Source organism: Humulus lupulus, chromosome 6 (genome assembly GCF_963169125.1).
Source record: "Humulus lupulus chromosome 6, drHumLupu1.1, whole genome shotgun sequence".
In the NCBI taxonomy this organism is placed as follows: domain Eukaryota; kingdom Viridiplantae; phylum Streptophyta; class Magnoliopsida; order Rosales; family Cannabaceae; genus Humulus; species Humulus lupulus.
In genome coordinates, this window is record NC_084798.1 from 197486215 (window position 1) to 197507927 (window position 21713).

The 21713-nt window shown below is 29.4% G+C and overlaps 1 protein-coding gene and 1 long non-coding RNA gene across 3 annotated transcripts; one reads left to right on the forward strand and one right to left on the reverse strand.

The window, feature by feature from the left end:
- Window positions 1-5641: 5641 nt before the first annotated feature.
- LOC133782924 (uncharacterized) lies at window positions 5642-7203 on the reverse strand. Its single transcript, XR_009870736.1, has 2 exons — window positions 6759-7203; window positions 5642-6028 (listed from the first exon to the last, which is right to left on the reverse strand). It is a non-coding gene; the product is annotated as an uncharacterized LOC133782924 (long non-coding RNA).
- LOC133782923 (AP2/ERF and B3 domain-containing transcription factor At1g50680-like) lies at window positions 7204-13729 on the forward strand. 2 transcript variants are annotated; one of them, XM_062222378.1, is made up of 3 exons: window positions 7204-7823; window positions 7954-8150; window positions 12408-13729. In XM_062222378.1, exon 3 carries the CDS (start codon window positions 12416-12418, stop codon window positions 13466-13468), a length of 1053 nt encoding a protein of 350 aa, XP_062078362.1. In that variant the 5' UTR covers window positions 7204-7823; window positions 7954-8150; window positions 12408-12415; the 3' UTR covers window positions 13469-13729. The 2 variants fall into 2 exon arrangements, with proteins under 2 accessions (XP_062078362.1, XP_062078363.1); XM_062222379.1 differs by having other exon boundaries at window positions 8015-8150.
- Window positions 13730-21713: the final 7984 nt, after the last annotated feature.

A 21713-nucleotide genomic window follows, 5' to 3' on the forward strand; every position in this document is an offset into this window, starting at 1 on the left:
ATAATTCTTTTTTATAATATAAATTAGCAATACATGTATAAATAAATAAAGTCTTAAAAGAAAGAGGCAAGTCTGCAAGAACAAAAGCAGATGCACATAAGGAAACACATACATATTTTAAAATTTATAATATATATTAGAGTAAATGACGGTTAAAATACCAAATATTTTTAAAATGTTACACTTTTATACCCAATCTTTTTTTTTGCGGTAAATATACTCAATGTCTTCAAAATGTTTCACTTTTATACCCAAATTTTTTTTACCGGTAAATATACCTAATATTTTTAAAATGTTATACTTTTATACCTATTTTTTAAAATTATTTTGAGAAATAATAAGAAAGTGAAGGAAAAATATATAATTTTAGTTCTTTTTAAAATTTTAAATTATTTTCACTTTCAAAATAAATAAAAAATTAGATTAGTAAAATTAATTAAAATAATTAAAACCCAATGAAAATATATAAGTTTTTAATTATTTTAAATCATGTATTAATTTTAATAAAACAATTATTAATGCTTAATTTAAAATAGTTATTTTGAGAAAGAATAAGAATGATAAAATAATTTAAAATTTAAAAAATAATTAAAATTCTATATTTTTCTTTAACTTTCTTATTATTTTTCAAAATAATAAAAAAATAATTATAAAAATGCAATATTTTAAAAACATTGAGTATATTTACCATAAAAAAGTTTGGGTATATAAGTGAAACATTTTGAACACATTGAGTATATTTATCGTAAAAAAAATTAAGTATAAAAGTACAACATTTTAAAAATATTAAGATTTTAGCCGACATTTATTCTATATATTATACATTAAAAACATTCACCAATGTTACAAAATCACTAGATTGTGATGCTTTCTAAGCTATATATAGTCCTAAATAAAATAACTAATATTTATATCGATATATTATATATATCACCTTGTTTCATGCCATTGCCAAGTGCCGCCTCGATGGGAATATATTTTATTTACACACTTTTTTTTAATAAGAAATTTACACTTTCTTGGTAATAGTTATTAGTTACTATTATTTGAATTATTTACTATACTGAATAATTGTTGTTATGGAATTGACCAAGTAATAATAATTTCTCTTAGGGTAACTTAGTAGGTTTAAAAGTACACAAGTAATCCATTTCAACAAAAAAGAAAAGTACACAATTAATTTTTAAAAGCAATAAATTATCATTTTTGTATAGCATAAAAGCTAGGCCCAGCCAAAAGAAAAAAAAATGAAGTAATGAACTCATAATAAGTCCAACAAAGTACTCTTTTGACCCAGGAAAAAACAAAGGTACGTGGTACTCTACTGATGCCACCCAAGTTTTTAATATTTTATTTTAATATAAAAGGATATAAAACATTTTAATTGAATCGATCAATCCATCGAAAAGCTTCATTCTTTTTAGGCTACACAAAAATATATAGCTCAAAACATTATAATTATTATAACAACTCTAATGGTGGCTACCTATTAGTTGTTTAACATCTACAAATTATCTAAAAATTTAATTTTTTATTTTCTTTCTCATCCACATCATTTTTTTCATACAAATACTCCAATACTACGACACCCAAAAAGTTACATTTATATATATATATATACATATATGTGTGTACAATAAAAAAAAAAACACAGTTGCTTAACAGAGGCAACGATGCTTAAATATTAAAGCTCTCCAATGGTTTAAAAAAAACAAGCTACGGTGTTTGTTAGAAAATAATCAATGGGTTACCTAATAAGCCACCCCATTGTGGCTGCTCTTAGGATATATCTTTTCTATATAAAAAATGTGTAAATAAGAATTTTTTTTTTTTTGTTTTAATCGTTTCTTTGGTTAACTTTAACAAAATATTTCAAATATTTAACAAAATATAATTTTAAAATCAATCAAAAACAAATATTTATTAATTATATTAATATAAATTCAAATATTATAAAATATCATTATTATAATAATATTTAATACTAAATTAGATATTTATTAATTATATCCATATAAATTTAAATGTTATAAAATATTATTATTATTATTATTATTATTATAATAATAATACATAACATATAATTTTTAATTTTAATTTTTATAAAATTTTACTATAATAAATATCCAGTAATTATATTAATATAAATTTAAATATTATAATATAAAAGGATATTTTAGTGATTATAAATTCAAGTTTTTAATATTTTAATTTTATTATTTTATTTTAATATAAAAGGATATAAAACTTTTTAATTGAATCGATCAATCCATCGAAAAGCTTCATTCTTTTTAGGCTACACAAAAATATATAGCTCAAAATATTATAATTATTAGAGCAACTCTAATGGTGGCTACCTCATTAGTTGTTTAACATCTACAAATCATCTAAAAATATAATTTTTTATTTTCTTTCTCATCCACATCATTTTTGACAACTTTTTTCATATAAATACTTCATTGCTAAGCCACCCCAAAAGTTACATTTATATATATATATATATGTGTGTGTGTGTACAATAAAAAAAAAAAACCACAGTTGCCTAACAAAGGCAACGATGCTTAAATATTAAAGCTCTCCAATGCTTTAAAAAAAACAAGCTACGGTGTTTGTTAGAAAATAATCAATGGGCTACCCAATAAGCCACCCCATTGTGGTTGCTCTTAGGATATATCTTTTCTATATAAAAAATGTGTAAATAAGATTTTTTTTTTTTTTTTGTTTTAATCGTTTGTTTGATTAACTTTAACAAAATATTTCAAATATTTAACAAAATATAATTTTAAAATCAATCAAAAATAAATATTTATTAATTATATTAATATAAATTCAAATATTATAAAATATCATTATTATAATAATATTTAATACCAAACTAGATATTTATTAATTATATCCATATAAATTTAAATGTTATAAAATATTATTATTATTATAATAATACATAACATATAATATTTAATCTTAATTTTTATAAAATTTTACTATAATAAATATCCAGTAATTATATTAATATAAATTCAAATATTATAATAATATTTAATATAAAACTAAATATTTAATAATTATATTAATATAAATTCACATCTTATAAAATATTATTATTACAATAATATATAATACATAATATATATAATATGACTGTATAACTAAATAAGAAACTAGAATAACATTTATTTTCTATCAATAATAAAGAAATTTCTTCTCCAATCATTGATGTATGATTTGAATAATATAATAAATATTTTGCACCTTAAATATAGTAGTTTGTGATCTAAAATATTATCGTAATATTTAAAAAAAAACCATAAACAATATTTTTGTTTAATTTTTCTTTAATATGTTTATGTCAGTATTATATATATAATATTGTTTATTTATTTGACAATCATAAAATCTTAATAAAAATAATTATTATATTTTCTAAATAAAACTAAGCAAACATGCATTTGTATGTTGCTTGCACCTAACATTTTTTAAAAGTATTTATGATAGTATGATCATACTTAATTATACTGATAATGATATGTCATGTCTTAGGGTATTGGACACTCTAGGGTGTCTAATAGCAATGCTCAATGGAAAAACCTTCCGCTACGCACTCTTGCATTTTTCAATTTTAAAAATAAATAAATAAATAAATTTACTTAGGCCATTGGATTATGCAACACAACAATTGACCTTGACCAAAACTTGCCTTGCAAAATGATGTCCTATGAGGATCTTTGTCGAGATTTTTTCAAGGACAAAATGTTATTTCCCTCCTGAACTATAGCACCTGTAGACTTTTGCCTCTTAATTTTTTTTGTTTGGCAAAAATAACCCCAAATTTTAGCATTTGTAGACTTTTGCCCATTACATCTAAAATAGTAATAGGTTGTTGACGTAGCGGTTAAAAAAATTATTTTGAAATAGAAAAAAATAATAACCATTTTAAAAAAATTTAATAAAAACTTATTTTTAAATTTATAAAATTATATAAAATCCTATAAAAATTAATAAACATAATTTTTTTAATCCAAATATAATTTTGAAAATACGAAAATCAATATTTCTAAACTAAATTAAAATCTTTAAACTAAATTAAATTAAAAACTTAACCAAATCTATATTTCAATTGTAGATAATTAAACACATCTAGAAAACAATCAAGAAAAAAAATTAAAGATTATAATTTAGTTTAGTTTAAAGTATAATTTAGTTTGATTTTATTTGTTAACTTTAATGAAATATTCTAAATATTTAATGAAATACATTTTTAAATTAATTAAAAATAAATATTTATTAATTATATTAATATAAATTCAAATATTATAAAATATCATCATCACAAGAATGTAGAGCAGTCCCAATAGTTGCTGTATATCATATAAATTTTTAAATTTTTAGAGAATTGGTAAAAAAAAAAACAGCTCCATCAACTACTCTATTATACATAAATTTTTTAATTTTACTACAATACTACACTACATTTATAACATATTGTTCATACTCTAAACTTTTTTTTTATTAATTTCACATACTTTCTCTCTCTCCTTGTCTCCTTCAAGCTTCACTTCCATTTTTTTTTATTTGAATGTCCTATTTTAATTATTTTATATTAATTGAAACTAGCAACAAAGTCAAAAATTAATTATGATTAATTTATTTAAATTGTAATTATTATTTTTTTCTTCTTTTTTTTGTATATATATATATATATATTTTCTCTCTGCCATATATTTTTGCATACAAAATCTTTCAATATGTTTAGTTATCATAGTTAGATAAATATTTGAAATCAATAAAAAATAGAATATTTAAATGTTGCAAGGAAAATATATTTTAGCTTATTTTAATAATTTGGATTAATTAAAAATAAAATATCATTATATTTGACATTATGCATAGATAAATATTGCAAGTATTAAAAGATATATAATTATTATTATAAGATATATAGATATTATTGAAAGTGATAGAAAATATTTAAAATAAATAAAATTATAAAAATAATAATATTTTAATAATATAGAGAAAAAAAAATTGAGAAGTTGATGTATAGTGTAATATAAAATTTAGAAGTAAAATAGAAAATATAGTATTTTTGTGTGGTATTTTAAAAGATAGTGTGAAGCATCATTATGAGTGCTCTTAACGGCTCAAATTAAAACTTTTAGAATCAAACCCTAGTAAGTGGTATAATTTAGGAACTAAGAGCAACTCTTATCTTTATCTTGCTATTTGATAGAAGGCATTTTAGACTATGATGTGACATTTAAAAGAAAAACTTTTTTATCACTTCAACCATAACTAGCAAGCTATAATAGTAATTTATTTTTGGACTAGCCAAATATAACTCCTAATAAATGGTTATTAATTTAATAATAAAAAATAATTATTAATTATTAAATTAATATATGTTGGAAATCTAAATTTGTAAAAAAATATTAAATTAATCAATTTTGCAAAATGACATTATCAAAAATATATTTTCACTAATTACTCTATAATAATACTCTTAAAATATTAATGGATCATTGTTATATTAATAAGTCTAAGTGCTAACACCATTATGTTAGATTTTCAAAAACAAAAAACACCATTATGTTATCATTTTCTTTTTCTTTTTAATTTTTTTTTTATCTCACACTTTTAAGGCTCGATCAATGAGCTTTAATTTATTACTATAAAACCAAAACTAATAATAATAGTACAGGGTAGAAAAAATATTTTAAAATTCAAGAACTAAATAAAGGAAAATAGTGAAAAAAAATGGAAAAAAAATGATTGAAGTGCCTCAGATTTTGAGGAGTATAGAAAGGAGCATATAGAAACTGTGGCCTCTTATTTATTGTTCTTTTTTGTTTTTATTTTCCTTGAATTTCTCTTTCTTCACAAGTCTGTCACTCTATACCTGGTGCCTCTTTATTTCATGAAACTAGTCCTTTTCCATCATCTCCACACATATGCCTCTTCTTCTTCTTCTTCTTCTTTTTGTTCTCTTCTTTCTTGAAAGCTTCTCTTCTAGCTAGGTTTTTTTTTCTTTCTGAAAAACAAAATTGGATTTGCAAGCCAATCAAGTCATGTATCATCATCATCATCATCATCATCATGTGACTACTATTACTAAAGCATATGTGGTGCCTCACCTTGAAGATACATTATATATATATATTTTTTTTTATTTATAGAGGGAGAGAGTGGGAGAAAAAGAGGAGATCTAATAGTTTATAGACTATATATAGTGGCCGGAGAGTAATAATAGAAAGAGAGATGAACAAGAAAAGGGTTTTGTTTATTTATTGTTTGGGTTCCCTGATTAAAACCCTAGCAAAATCTAGTGCCATCATAATGAGAAGGTTTAGCAAGCTAGCTAGCTATAATATGCAGATGAGCCCAAAATTAGGAAGAGGGTCTGTGTAGATAACATTGTTTTGCCATAAATAGCCATCTCTGGGTGAGGATTTGCAATCTCAATTCTCAGATCTGATGATTAGTATTAGTATTAGTATTAGTATTAGTAGGGTAGTAGTACTCTCTTTTATCTATTCTTTCCACCTTCATATAGATCCATCTATACATCTTTCTTTCTGGGGTTATTATATCCATATATAGATCTTGTACAAATGGTGTTTCATACATATAGAAATGTTGGTGTTGTATATATATATACACATAATATATGCAAAATAAAGGGTTAGAAACGCCATAGGAATATAAGAGATGACACTGACAGAAGAGAGTGAGCACATACTAGCATATGTATGAATGCATACCTTGTTGACGGTGCGTGCTCACTTCTCTTTCTGTCAGCTTATTCCACTTTTATATTCTCTCTTACCGGCGCCTCTTTCTTTCCTTTTTGCTACATAACATATTATTTTACATCTTATTCTTATATAATATATATTCACATATATAGCTATATATGATCTGCTAGCTACCTCTTCTTTTTTCAGTCATACATACAGATTTGACTCATCGATCTGTGGTTTTTTTCTTCTATTGGCTAGCTTTTGTAGAAGTGGTAGTGTTCACAAGAGCCTTATCTCATAATAAATTTGGTTCAGTCCATTGTCAACACGCTCTTTAATTCGGTGTTCTTTGGGTTGATCGAAGAGAAAAAGAGAGAGAGAGAAAGAGAAAGAGAAAGAGAGAGAAGAACAAAACAAGTACTTACTGGCTTGGCTTTAATGGCTGCTGCTTTAGATTGAAGACCCTGATGACTCATATATATTATTTTGAGAGTTGATCATTTGATCATATCCATTTGACACATCACCTATAGATGATCTTATCTCTATATTTCTACTCTTCTTTCCCTTTTTTTTTTTGCACACACATCAATGTAGAATTTATTTTATATTCTCTCTCTCTTTTTTTTCTTACTAATTTGATAGGATTTTTAAGAGGAAAATATTGTTGATTTTGTGCTTTCCATAATTTAATTTCAAAGAGCAAAATTATTTAGGGAATTATTTTGAATCTGGTGATCTTGTGCAAGAGTATATTTTATGTGATTGAACCTATGACACTGTAAATTTCAAAACTTTAATCATATTTAGTGGAGTATTTTATTGTGAGTAATAAATAATTATATTTGTAATTAATTGGAGTTTAAAAGCGTGACTTTTCATGGTCCTTCTTCTCTTCCTTTCTTCAAGATAAATATTAGAACTGGTCAGGTACATGAAGGTACGCCTGGCACTGTTCTTTATTTAACGGAAAAGCCCTCGATTTATTCTTCAGTTTATACCCAAAATCGTTTATTAAAAATTAAATAAATGTAAAAAAACCCCTACTTTTCTTTCTTCTTCCCCATGGCCATGCAAGGGTATAAGGTATGAACACGGAGTTTTTTATTTCAATAAAAAGTTCTTTCCTTTATCAATCAGCATATTGGATATGGGTTTAGTTCTTTTTTTTTTGTTTTTTTAAAAATATTTGTTGGTTATAAATTGTATGGTGCAGATTCTACTCGATTCTATATATTCTCATAATGAAATTTTGGCTCGGTTTCCTTTTCCTGAAGGTGGGTCAGCGACCATAAGCTGACCAATAATTACAAAGATGGAAACTTTTTATTGTTTCCTCTTCTGGGCAGCTTTCAATAATTTCCTAATATTGCCATGAAAAAACTCGTCAAAGAGGAAAATTTCCTAATGGAGGTATGCGATTTATTGCTGATCAGCTTGGTTCTCTTTTTCAATTTTTGATTCAGTTTCCTTATTTGGGTAAATAGTAATTTTTTTATTTTTCTCTTCTTTCCTACTTGAGTTGAAGATGAAATAGATTATATATATATATATATATACACACACAAGTGTCTATTGTTTTCACTACATTACTTGTTATTGTTTGGGAGGCAACGTTGTTAATATTTCTGCTTCCAAAATTTACAGCAGGTTAGATTCCAGTTTATTATTGTTCTTGTTTTGGGTTTTGATGATTAAAATTAATTCTCTATTTGATCTTCTGATTTTATGTGTGGTTATTACTTTTGATGCATGTATTTTAGAATGTATATAGTACCGTTGTTCTTTGTAGATTTAATTTGCATAAAATTTCACTCTTTCATTTAGTATTAATGTATTATATGTGTACTGAAACGTTTATTGGTATTAAATTGGATTCGTTGTATGTACAGTTGTTGAATATAATTAATAGAAAACTGAGTAATCCGTGCAAGAAATTGATTGTACATTCATTAATATATAGTTTCATCCCTCTTTTTCTTTGAAGATGTGAAATAAATCTTTATAATAATGTATGTTTAATGTTTATGTTTGTGTAATATGAACTGAGATTTTACAACTCCAAACCACTTGCTAGAATTCTTTTGAACAATCTTTTAATTCATTTCATCATATACATATGTATTGATTTTTCTGTTGGATTATATGAAGGCTATTGCTTATTGATTTTAGATTTATTTATATATGGCTATAATCCCGATTAAGCTCCTTGTGTGTGTGTGTGTGTGTTTTTACACAGCTGGTAAATTAATTAATTATTCATGAGTTTTAGCCTTTTCAAAATTCTGTTTCCTAGAATGGTCATCAATCTAGCTATATTTTAATATTGTTTAATTGTATATGCCAATTACAATGTGTTTTTCTGTTAGCCAATGACTATCTGTTCTTTTATTATAGAACTACTAATGTGCTATTCAAAGTACATATTAAATTAGCCACCTATGATATCATGATCTCAGTACTCTTTCAATTTTAATTAATATTTTACACACAAACATATATATGTATATATATGTCTGCACTATTACTTGTACAAAATTTCATCAACTTTTGTTATTTGAGACATTTACATAATGGTTTCAATGAGATGCTTGTTCCTATGTGTATATTATATAATTAGGCTTATTTGTATTCTGATGATACAGTTGTATCTTTGGCCTGAATCATCATCATATGTTTTGTGGTGAGTTTCACATATGTTTTGCTCTATATGTAGTCCTTAATTAAGTTGGTGTCAAACTTCTCTTATATTATCTATATATGTATATGTATGCACACATGCATAATCTTGTCTTGAGAATTATTATCTAATTGCATGTCAGATTGTATACCAGAGGAATACAACCACCTCTTTATCATTTATTACTTTAGATATTTATGCATTATTTTTTGCAGAAATTTTTGTTTGGAAGGGTTTGATTGTTTCTTTTATCTTGTGTTGTTTATATTTTGACGAGTTTCATTGATTAATTTGGTTGAAAGTGAAACCATGTATCTTGTTACTGTTTTTCTTTTCCCTGCTTTTTGCTTTTGGTTTTAGAGAGATATTCATTAATATCACTTTGTTCTATACTATCAATATTGAAACTTTTTCATGGTTAGAAGTTATATAGATACATCTTTCTTCCATAACATGAACTTAGAAGAAGGAAGAGATAGGAGAATATTTTGAGTTTGTTGGAACTTAGAAGCCTAATCACAATGATCAATTTTGTTTGTTATTATAATTATCTTTTCGTATACTACATACCATAAGAGATTTAAAAATCATCATTCATCACAAACCACCTCTATTTTGCTTTTAGATTTTATGGCTTATTGTATTATGATTGCTTAACTGCATATGTATGTGAGTGCTAATATTTATATATAGAAATCAAAGGTGAGTGATACTTGAAATGACATCTCTTATCTCAAATGTGACACCAAAAGATTAATTAAACGAATGAAATTGGAGTATAGATGCATTTGATGTGCTAACAATCCACATTTGTAGATTGATTGTTATATAGTTTCGAATTTTAGCATTGTTTAGCTTTTAAGGCTGCCCTTAGATGGTGGAAAAGGGATTAATTCTACATAAGATATGGAATAAGGAAGGTTAATCTTTGTTTCTATGATTGGTTTTTGAGATAATACTTGTAAAGCTAAGAGGTGAAACCTATGAACAGTTGACCAGTTGGGTAATAGTTGATGGTAGAGGTAATTTTACAAACAGTGAAGTTAATTTTTACTTTTATTTAGTTAAAATAATGTAGAGTTGCTCGTAGATCTATTAATTTTAGACAGTAGTTGTGTCTATGATATTTCACTGGCAATATATATAATTTATTAAGCAAAGGTGAAAGTAATAGTATGCTTAATTGAGTAGGTAGTATTAAGTTTTCTTTATTTCTTTGTAAGGTTATTTGAATGAATATCAATACTATTTATGACATAAAGGTGGATTTTTTAGGTCTGTCTAAGCCTGTTCATGTCTTTAGTATACTAGCTAGCTAAGATAGGTGATCTATGGTGGTGATCCTAAGAAGTTTTCAGTAATCTAAGTGCTCTTATTTGTCACATCTTAGCTATATCTCTATCATCTATATTGATTATAGATGTTACTCAATTTAATGCAATTATTATCAATAAAGAAATGTTATGTATTGTTGACATTTTGTGATACTATTCAAGTTAACTTTTCATTTATTTTAGTTGCATGCATATGCATGATGCTCTACAGTTGACACATACAAAAACTAAAGTAATCATCCTAATTAAACAACTTTGGTTTCTGCTTGGCCTACTTATTTTCTTCTAATTAGGACTTTTCTCATCTGGTCACATCCGATATTCTGCGCTTCTGAATCATCAAAATTTGTCTTTGTTACTGATTAAATTATCAATTAAATGCATCATGAATGTGTGTGTATATATATATATGTATACAACATTCCTTATATGATGCATAACGTGGTTGTGTAGAAAATTAGCAATCTCAAATTGATATTTTAACTTGTTGAAGCAAGTTAATAGGATTTAAATTCCATTCTTTAGTAGTAAGATTTCTTAAGTATGTCTTAGCCTCAGTTTACTAAATTGTAGTTGCTTACATAGGATTTATATAAGAATTGGAAAGATATTCAATATCTCTAATGTACATAGAGAGCTGATCATTGTATGTTTTTTTTAAAAAAAAACATCAGAGCTGATCTCCTTTTATAAAAGAAAAGGATATGCAGTTTTGATCTTTATAATTCTCTTGTTTTGAAAATAAATAATTAAAACGGCCTCGCTTCGGTGCATTTGGATGGATGCACAAATATTAATTAAGCTTTGGTATGTTTAAAGTTCTTGCAAGGATATTGGATACGTACGTGCCTAAAAATTCATTAACTACTCCAAAATCAGGTTATGTTAAGTTCTTAGTGGGTGTACTTTTGTTTAAATGTGTTCATCCTATTTTATCATAACACGCTAAGTATTTTTAATTTTCATAATTGGTTCAGGTATTATGTAGGTAGAAAAAAAAAACATTAACAAGTTTTCTTATCAGATAATTATGATTCTCTTCTCACGTAATTGCAATATTAATTTCTTCCTGATCATTTGAGCTAGTTAGTCTAATATCCATATGTTTGGGATTTAATCCAAGATATAATGTGAAAAAATAACCTTATATATCCTTAAAGTTTTATTAGGAGTGTGAAGTGAGTTTATTATAGGATTGATGACGTTGCATTAGGTTTATGAATTAAGCAAAAAATAAGTTGAAGATTATTGTAACTTGAAAGCTAATTTCCACTGTAGAAGTATATTCTTTGTTCTTGAATCCTTAATATTCACTGTTTATTTTAATTGGTTTTTTCAGAGAGCATGTTCATGTAGATGATCAATTATGCCAAACTTAATTACTGTGTTTGACCTGTTTGTTTCTGTGTTTGCTACTAGGTATATTTTGTTGTACAGTTCAATTGATTTTGGTTCAGTGAAAAAGTAACGGTGTGAACATTGCAGCTCAAAAGAATTGAATTACTTTAGCATTTTCTTATTTACTTTCTTGCAATTTGCTTCATGTCACATATTTATTTAGTATTGTATGGTTGGTAAAGTTTGCTTCACTTGTTATCCGTTTCTTGGTTTTTTTTAGTCTAACTTTTCGCCATTTCATTTTTAATTTATGCATAGGTTTCGACATGGAAGATGACATGTCAAGCATTGTTTTGAATGGAGGGGCGAATGGGATCCAGGAAGCAGCTGATTCCAATGGCAGCGTGCATTCACTCCCTCCAAGCAAGCGTGCCAAGACTGGTTCTAAATCTTCCTCGGCAAAATACAAAGGAACAGTGAAGCAGCAAAATGGGCACTGGGGCGCCCAGATATACGCTAATCACCAGCGCATTTGGCTCGGGACTTTCAAGTTGGAGAAGGAAGCTGCCATGGCCTATGACAGTGCAGCAATCAGGCTGCGATGCGGGGATTCCCACCGGAACTTTCCTTGGACTAAAGCTACTGCTGAAGAGCCAAAGTTCCAAAGACATTACAGCACAGATACTTTGCTCAACATGATCAAAGATGGCTCCTATCAAGCCAAATTTGAAGACTTTCTGAGGAATATTTGCTTAGAACATTTGGAGAAAGAGGCTTGTCTCGGCTTAGATAGTGTTAACAAAGGTGGAGTGTTGTTCAAGCAACTGCTTTTCCAAAAGGAGCTCACACCAAGTGATGTAGGCAAGCTGAATAGACTTGTGATTCCCAAGAAATATGCCACCAAGTATTTGCCTCGCATTTCTGAAGAGAAACCAGAGGAGAAGGAAAGTCACAATGACGGGATGGTAGATGACATGGAGGTGGTGCTCCATGACAATTCAATGAGATCATGGAAGTTTAAGTACTGTTACTGGAGGAGCAGCCAGAGCTTTGTTTTCACTAGGGGTTGGAGTCGGTTTGTCAAGGAAAAAGGACTCAAGGCGAATGACACCATCGCCTTCTACTTAAGCGAGCAGAGATTGTACGAAAACAATGCTCGAGCTTTTGCTATGATCGAAGTTGTTGAAGACAACAGCGGATTGTTGATCGAGGGTGCAGCAAAACATTCATGTCTTGGAGTGAATTTTGGCAAGGGTGTCCATAAACAAGCTGAAGCTGACAAGGAAGAAGATGGTGAAGTGGTCGTGGAAGAAGCCAGCAATGAAATTCCTAAGGCTGGCAATTCAGGTTTTAGGCTATTTGGAGTGCAAATCATTTGATCTGATTGAGTTTTTTGTTAGTACTTTTCGGCCCATATCTAAGCTAGTTAGTCCTAATTTTGCACGACCCTATAATATGCTACTAAAGTTTAGTTAGTTAAGTAGTACTTAGCAAGTTGAGAATTTTAATTTTAAGATTATGTATCCTAGTGGTAAAATTTTGTGGTATGATATTCCATTCAAACTGGTTTTTGTTCATATTTGGTTTGTAGTCTTAGACTTACAATTTTCAGCAGCCAATTATGCATATATTGCTCTCAAGTACTTGTTTTTCTTGGTTCATTTCACTCCGCACAGACCACATATAGGAATGTCAATTTAACATGCGGGCTAGGGTCCCTGTGGGGACCCATCCCTAATGGGGCGGGAGCGGGGAACATGACTCATGTCCCGAATCTGTCTATTTTACATTGTAATTTATATTTTTAATATAAATATTATTAAAAATATATAATATAATAATTTATATAAAAATATATATTTATTAATGGTATAATTTATTGTTTTTTAATTATTTTATATTAAAAAGTATTAATTATATTAATTTATTTTATCAATTTTAGAAAGAAAAAAATTAAACATTTTTATTAAACGGGTACCTAATGGGGCCAGGGGACAGGGGAACCATCCTTGATCTCGTCCCGCCCCGTTTACATCCCTACCAACATAGCGTACATAACGACATGTCGTTTATGAACAATTAACGACCTTACTTTCCGTTGCTTAGTTTTGTTTTCTGTTGGAAGTTGCAAAAAAAAAATGATAAGAAATATTATGTCGTTCAATATTAATTACATTTCCCTTGCATTTTTTTTTTGGACAAAACTTCAATCTGTTTTCTCAAATAGACGACGTAATATTTCAGTAACTTATTACTATTTGTAAGATTTTAGATTAATTGTAGATCCATCATATGTTTTGCTTCTTTTTTGCTAAATTATCCACATCCTATTTTTACTTAATTTAGTGTATATGTATTAATAGAAATAAAAATTAGTTCAAAAATTTTATTAATTTAATACATATTATTAACTTAGAGGTTTTTTATTATTATATTTTGTAATTTTAAAAAAATGTTTATTTTAAAATTCAATGTTTTAGGAGTTTTTAAAATAAATATGTTAAATATATAATGTAATTATCATTACAACAATTTTGACATTCAATGACTCTCTAAGATAGACATTAAAAATTAGGAGAGACTCTCTAAGACAGAAATTAAAAATTAGGAGAGATTTTAAATATCTTATGTTAAGAGACATTTAAATTTTTTATTAATTACTAAAATTGAAAGACATTAAAAATGTAAGAAGACATTGAAAATTTGGGGTCTAAACACGAGTCCGGGAGGACATCCAACGTCTCTTGATATTATATTTGTGTCGTATATATATGGAGATTTTTCATAAATATAACTTTTATACTGTTACTGTGCAAAAATATTGAGATTATATTTTTCCTAATTTGTATGAGAAAATTTATTAAAAAAAAATAAAGTATCAGAAATACAATTGCTAACTAATTAAATATGAAAAACTTGATTAAGAGTAAAATTATGGCATAAAGTAACTTTTATAAAAACAAATATAAAAAACTAAACTCATAAAAATTCTTAAAAAAAGTCATATTTTTGTAAACTTTATTAACAAAAAACTCATATAAAATATACTTTCCTGTATACATGTTTAATAAAAATGTTGAATTTATCTTTACTGCTAAAATAATTTGTAATTATTTTTGCACCTTCAATAAAGGTATGTATTTAATAGAATAACGTATTTACAATGAATTGTTCATGGGATGATTTAGAAGAAAAAAAATCTGATTATTATGTCGTCTATTTAAGAAAAGAAATTGGAGAATTGTACTAAAACGACACGTCACTACATACTAAACGGCGTAGTTTAAAAGACTACATGTCGTTTTGTAAGAAAAAAAATAACCGCATCGGACTTTCTTCCATAATTCCATTGCCCATGTCTACTCCGTTTTTTCGAAGCTAATTTAGGGATAGAGTTAGGGTTAGGGATTTATGCACAGTTTCTATTCTCAATTGGGAACTTATTTGTTTTATGGATTCCTGTACTTTTTTGTTGTATAGTAAAATCAGGTAGTTTTTATATTTTCTTACAAGTCTCATACATATAAAAAAGTATATTACTTTAGAATATACATGTTCGTTTACATGATCAGAAGAAATTTTCAATTTTTCTATTCGGGGGTATGAATCTGATAGCTTGGTTTCGAATTAGGGATAAAAATGTTGATAATTGCTTGCTAGGGTTAAATAGGCCTTGAGACGGAGAACATAATAGTTGATATTCTTATGAAAGAAGCAGCAGAGTTGCGGCGCCAAGCTGACAAAGATGATGTCTCTGTTTATCTTCATCAACCTAAACCCAAGGTCCGTCTTAATTCACGCTTTCTCACTGTTACTGAGCGTGGTCATCTATTATAATATTGTTCAATTTTGTATGCAAATTACAATGTGTTTTTCTGTAATTACTGAATATTTATCTGTTCTTTTACTGTCGAAGTACTGATGCGCCATTCAAAGTTGTTAGTCATAAGGATGAACATTTGATCCAAAAAAACCCACAAACTCGCCCGACCCGCAATCTGAAAACCCAAATTTTTGCAAAACCCATCAAATTTGGGTGAAATCCGGTCCAATTCCAACATGGTTCGGGTCATGTTCAGATTTTGAAATTAAGAGCACATTAAAAAAAATTAGCAAGATCCAATTTGTAAAAAATAACATTACCAAATTATTAATAAAGTTAAAAAAACATGTGAAAAGTAAAAAAGAAAATTTCAAAATCCACTCGAAATCCGACCAAATCCGAAATCACTCTAAAACTCAAAAATTTTGGATCAGATTCGATACCACTTTCATCTACCTGAAACCCGCAAAATCCGAACTCGATATACTCAAAACCCGAAAACCCAACCCGTGTGCACCCCTACTTAGTCACTTATGATTTTGATCGTGATCCGTACGCTTTCATTTTAACATTTACTCCGCACTATTACTTATGCAAAATTTCATTATCGATCAGCTACTTACATGCTATATAATTTGGTTTATGTGTATTCTGATGATATAATAGTATCTTTGGCCTGAATCATCATCATCATATGTTTTGTGGTGAGTTTCACATAATATGTTTGTGCTCTATACAGTCCTTAATTAAGTTGGTGTTCAACTTCTTACATTATATATATGTGTATGTATGTACGCATGCATAATCTTTTTGTAAGTAGTGTTTTTTAATAAAAATTACTGTGATTGTATATCAGAGAAATAACCACCTCTTTATCATTTACTATAGATATTATTATTATGCATTACTTTTTGCAGAAATTTTTAATTTGGAAGAGTTTGATGGTTTCTTTTATCGTGTTTGTATATATTTGATGTGTTTAATTTATTTGTTTGGTGGAAGTAAAATCATGTATCTTGTTTCTATTTTCTTTCCCTGTTTTTGTTTTTTGGTTTTTAGAGAGAATATATCAAACCTTTTACATGGTTAAATGTTATATGGATGCTTCATTTTTCCATAACATGAAATTAAAAGAAGGAAGAGATAGGAGGGGGCATTTTGAGTTTGTTAGAACTTAGAAGTCTAATTACAGTGATCAAATTGATTGCTATAGTTATCTTTTTGTATACTACCTACCATAAAATATTTAAAATTCATCGGAAACCACCTCTGTTTTTCATTTATTTTGTATGGCTTATTGTATTATGATTTTTTAACTGTATATATTTATAGAGTACTAATATATAGAAATATAAAGAAATATAGATATACTTTAAATGACATCTCTTATCTCAAATATGACACCAACAGATTAAATGAATAAAATTGGAGTATGGATGCAATTGTTGTGCTAATCCTCATTAATTATGTTCCTAATATAATAGCTTATCAAATCATCTATTGATTAGTTGTCCTTAGGCTGGGCCACTGGAAGCTGGCTCAAGTGGATGAGTGTGCGTGGGAGGGATTCTAGTCTCTTTGTATCAAAGCTTGTCCTTAGGCTGGTGGTAAATGGATTAATTTTACATAAGATATGGAAGGAAGGTCAATATTTTTATAATTGGTTTTTGAGATACTTGTAAAGCTAAGATGTGAAACCTATGAACAATTGATCAGTTAGGTAATTGTTGATGGTGTTGGTTGAGGTAATTTAACAAAAAATAATGTTGGTTTCTTTTTATTTAGTTCAAAGAATATAATGTTGCTTGTCTATTGATTTTAGATAGTATAGTTGTCTTACTAGTTGGAGATATTTTAATCAAAGTGGAAAGTAAGAGTATGGTGTTGAAAATATTTGATTCTTTTTCCCAAGGGAAACTAAATAGTTGTTTTCTTGTTATTGTAAATACCTGTTTTATAGGATATTATTGTTTTCTTTTTTCTAGGACCAAGGGCAGCTGCTTCTCAATTAATAGAATAAATATATTTTATGTAGTCTTTTTGTATTCCTTGTTTTTCTGCCTATTTAAAGGCTATTTTCTGTATTAATAAATTTTTATCAGATATAAAAATTCCACGTGGTATCAGAGCATATCTTTGTATCATAACCTCTGTGTGATTTTTTTTTCTTCTCCGTTTCTGCCATTGATAGTCAACCATGGGTGGAGAAAAATCTTATAACAATTCTACCATATCTTCTTCTACTCCCAAACCCTCTTCGGAGGCTTCAACTCTCAATTTTGAACAATCCTCACTTCAAATCACCATTCATAAATTGAATGGTCACAACTTTTTGCAATGGTCACGATCTATGACATTGTATCTTTGTGGAAGAGGTCGCCTTGGATATCTAACTGGTAATATCCCTGCTCCAGATGCTGCTAATCCTACTTATGCTAAATGGGACTCTGAAAATTCCCTCATCATGGCCTGGCTCATCAACTCCATGGAAATAGAGATTGGTCGAACATATTTATTCCTCTCTACTGCAAAAGATGTATGGGATACCGTTCTCTGACCTAGAAAATTCTACCCAAGTTTTTTAACTTAAGTCTAAATTTCGAGACCAGTGGCAACAAGCACTTTCAGTGACTCAATATTATGGTGTATTGTGTAATATTTGGCAAGAAATTGATTCCTTCCTTGTTCCAGAATGGAAGTGCTTGGATGATGCCTCTATTTACACCAAAATGCTTGATCGTGAGCGGCTATTTGATTTTCTTCATGGGCTAAACTGCGAGCTAGATGAAATTAGAGGTTGTATTTTGGGTAAGACTCCTCTTCCATTTGTTCGTGAAGCCTTTGCAGAGGTGCGACGTGAAGAAAGCAGCAAGCGAGTGATGATGGGACCAGCTACAAGCCTTGACACTAAAAATTCTGCTATTGCTGCCCGCCGATTTGAAAATAATCGTGACACGAGAAACAAGAAAAGAACGTCCTTGGTGTGATCACTGCAGCAAACCGGGTCATACTAAGGCCACATGTTGGAAAATCCTTGGGAAACCCGCCGATTGGAAGCCTCGGAATCCAACTGGACCCCACTCTGAAGGAAGAGCTTTGATAGTTACTCAACCTGATTTCCCATTCCCTGCGGACCAGATTGTGCAACTTCACCAGCTTTTAAAACCTACTGCCCAAATTTCAGATCACACTCCAGGTATCTATGCTAGTCTTTCAGTTCAAAAAACCCCCTGGATTGTTGATTCCGATGCTCTCGGCCATATGATTGGCCGAGGCAATCAATTCTCTACCTATAGTCCATGCCTCGGTAATCTTAAAATAAAAATAGATGATGGTTCATTGTCTATAGTGGCTGGTAAAGGATCAGTTTTCTTGTCTCATTCCCTTGCTCTCAAAAATGTTCTTCATGTTCCCAACTTGTCTTGCAATCTGGTCTCTATCAGTAAACTCACTAATGATAATAATTGTATTGCCAAATTCTTACCTTTCCATTGTGATTTTCAGGACCTGACCTCGGGGAAGATGAATGGGAGTGCGAAGGAATCTAATGGGTTGTACTATCTTCATGTTGCTCAGCCACTAGCTCAAGTTAATAGTTGTTTTGTTTCTGGTTGTACTATCTTTAGTTATGATGATATTATGAGGTGGCACTATAGACTTGGTCATCCTAGTTTTCCATATCTCAAACACATGTTTCCTCTCTTATTTCATAATAAAAGCTTGAACTCCTTTCAATGTGAAGTTTGTTAATTTACAAAACATACACGCACCGTCTTTCGTTCTCATCCTTATACAGCATCTCATCCCTTCACACTCATTCATAGTGACATATGGGTCCATCCCGTGTACCAAATATCTCTAACAGTCACTGGTTTATCACTTTCATTGATGATCATACATGGTTGAGTTGGGTATTTCTTCTTAAAGATAAATCTGATGCTGCTGCGACTTTTCAGCGTTTTCACTCAATGATAAAATTCAGTTTAATGCTAATCTTCAAGTTCTACATGCTGATAATGGCACTGAATATTTTAATTTTATCCTTGGAGATTATCTAGTTTCTCATGATATTATTCACAAAAACTCTTGTACAAGCACTCCCCAACAAAATGGGATTGCTGAAAGAAAAAACTGCCATCTGCTAGAGGTGGCTCATGCTCTTATGTTCTCTATATCTGTTTCAAAAAAATTTTGGGGAGAAACTATCTTAACAACAACCTATTTAATCAATAGGATGCCTTCACAGGTTCTTTAGTATCAAACTCCTGTTTCTCTTCTTCTTAAAGTTTATCCTCACACTCACCTAGTGTCTCAAATCCCTCTCAAAACTTTTGGTTGTACATCTTATGTTCATATCTTAGCACCAAATAGAAAAAAAATTGATCCTAGATCTCATAAATGTGTCTTTCTTGGTTATTCGTCCACTAAGAAGGGTTACAAATGCTATAACCCTCTTACTCGATGTATGCATGTTTCTTTGGATGTCACATTCAATGAAACTCAATCCTTTTATCCCAACACTTTGCTTTAGGGAGGGAATGTAAATGACTCTTGTTTTTGGGAGACATGTTGTAACGCCCTGGTTGCCCCAGAACAGTTACGGTGAACGGTGGACCGGAAATTTGACTCACTACTCGAGTCCTTTGGTCAAAAACGTACTCTAAGTGTAATTAACAGGTTAAGGTATGAAACGAGTAAAAAGGAAATGGAGATTTTCATTACAAACTGCTCTGCAGAGCTAAACAAAACGTACAAGTTGTTCTCAGTACAAAATGGTCACTACTATTTAAAATTTACAATCCCGCCGACCTAAGCGACAAAACAGGGTAAACCCCCTAGTTCCTCTGAGAACTCCTTGACCGTGGTGGTCAAGCGGCCGCATATGTACACAACACCACATCAGCTCCCCACTCAAGGCTAGGTGAGCTTTTCTTTCCCTTTACCTGCACCACATAGCACCCATGAGCCAAAGCCCAGCAAGAAAACATAACACTTTTCAATAACATTATCAAATGATTATCATTATAATCACACTGAGCATAAAGCTTTCAAACAAGTGAGAACACAACACATGAGGTCCTGATAAACCATACTGAGTGACTGACAGGTAAGTCACTAATTCAAATGGAAGAGTGGCTGCTAGGTAAGCCACTAGCCTTCAACAGGTTCTGGTAAACCATACTGAGTGACTGTCAAGCAAGTCACTGTTTCAAGTGGGAGAGTGGCTGCTAGGTAAGCCACTAGTCTCCAAGCGCTTAATTCATTCATCGACCCTCGGGGTCGGTCTGGCATTATCGCTCTTTGAGCCATTCAATTCTGATAGTTGATTAGACCTAATCTTGTTGGCTTGCGTTAACACGCTAAGGCCGCCCTGACTAATGAGTCAGCTCAATGTGACCAGAGCCCAGTACCACTGCCGAACCTGACTGATAAGTCACAACTTCACAGTCGATACTAGCACCTTTTCCAGATATGACTAATGAGTCAGTACCATGCACAAGTGAGCAACATATGCTAAGCATTCTATATTTAATCCATGTCCATATTTATACAACCAACATGCCTCATGAATATCCATGCATGTCACACTTGGGGTGCAGTTTTCCTACCTCAAGTTCGAGCGCGAAATATGATAAGGACGACCCCTAAGAACGATCGATCTTTTAGTTCCTTAGCGGTTACCTAATCACAACCAATTATAACCTCCATTATTGGGAATCCATAATAATAGGGTCTTAACCTAAGCACCACTCTCGGGACCTCGAGACATGCCCACACGGTGCGTAGATTCGATCCCGGGC

What these genes read in the sequence shown, in the direction of transcription:
- LOC133782923 (XM_062222378.1), top strand. Translation starts at nt 12,416, where the DNA reads ATGGAAGATGACATGTCAAGCATTGTTTTGAATGGAGGGGCGAATGGG.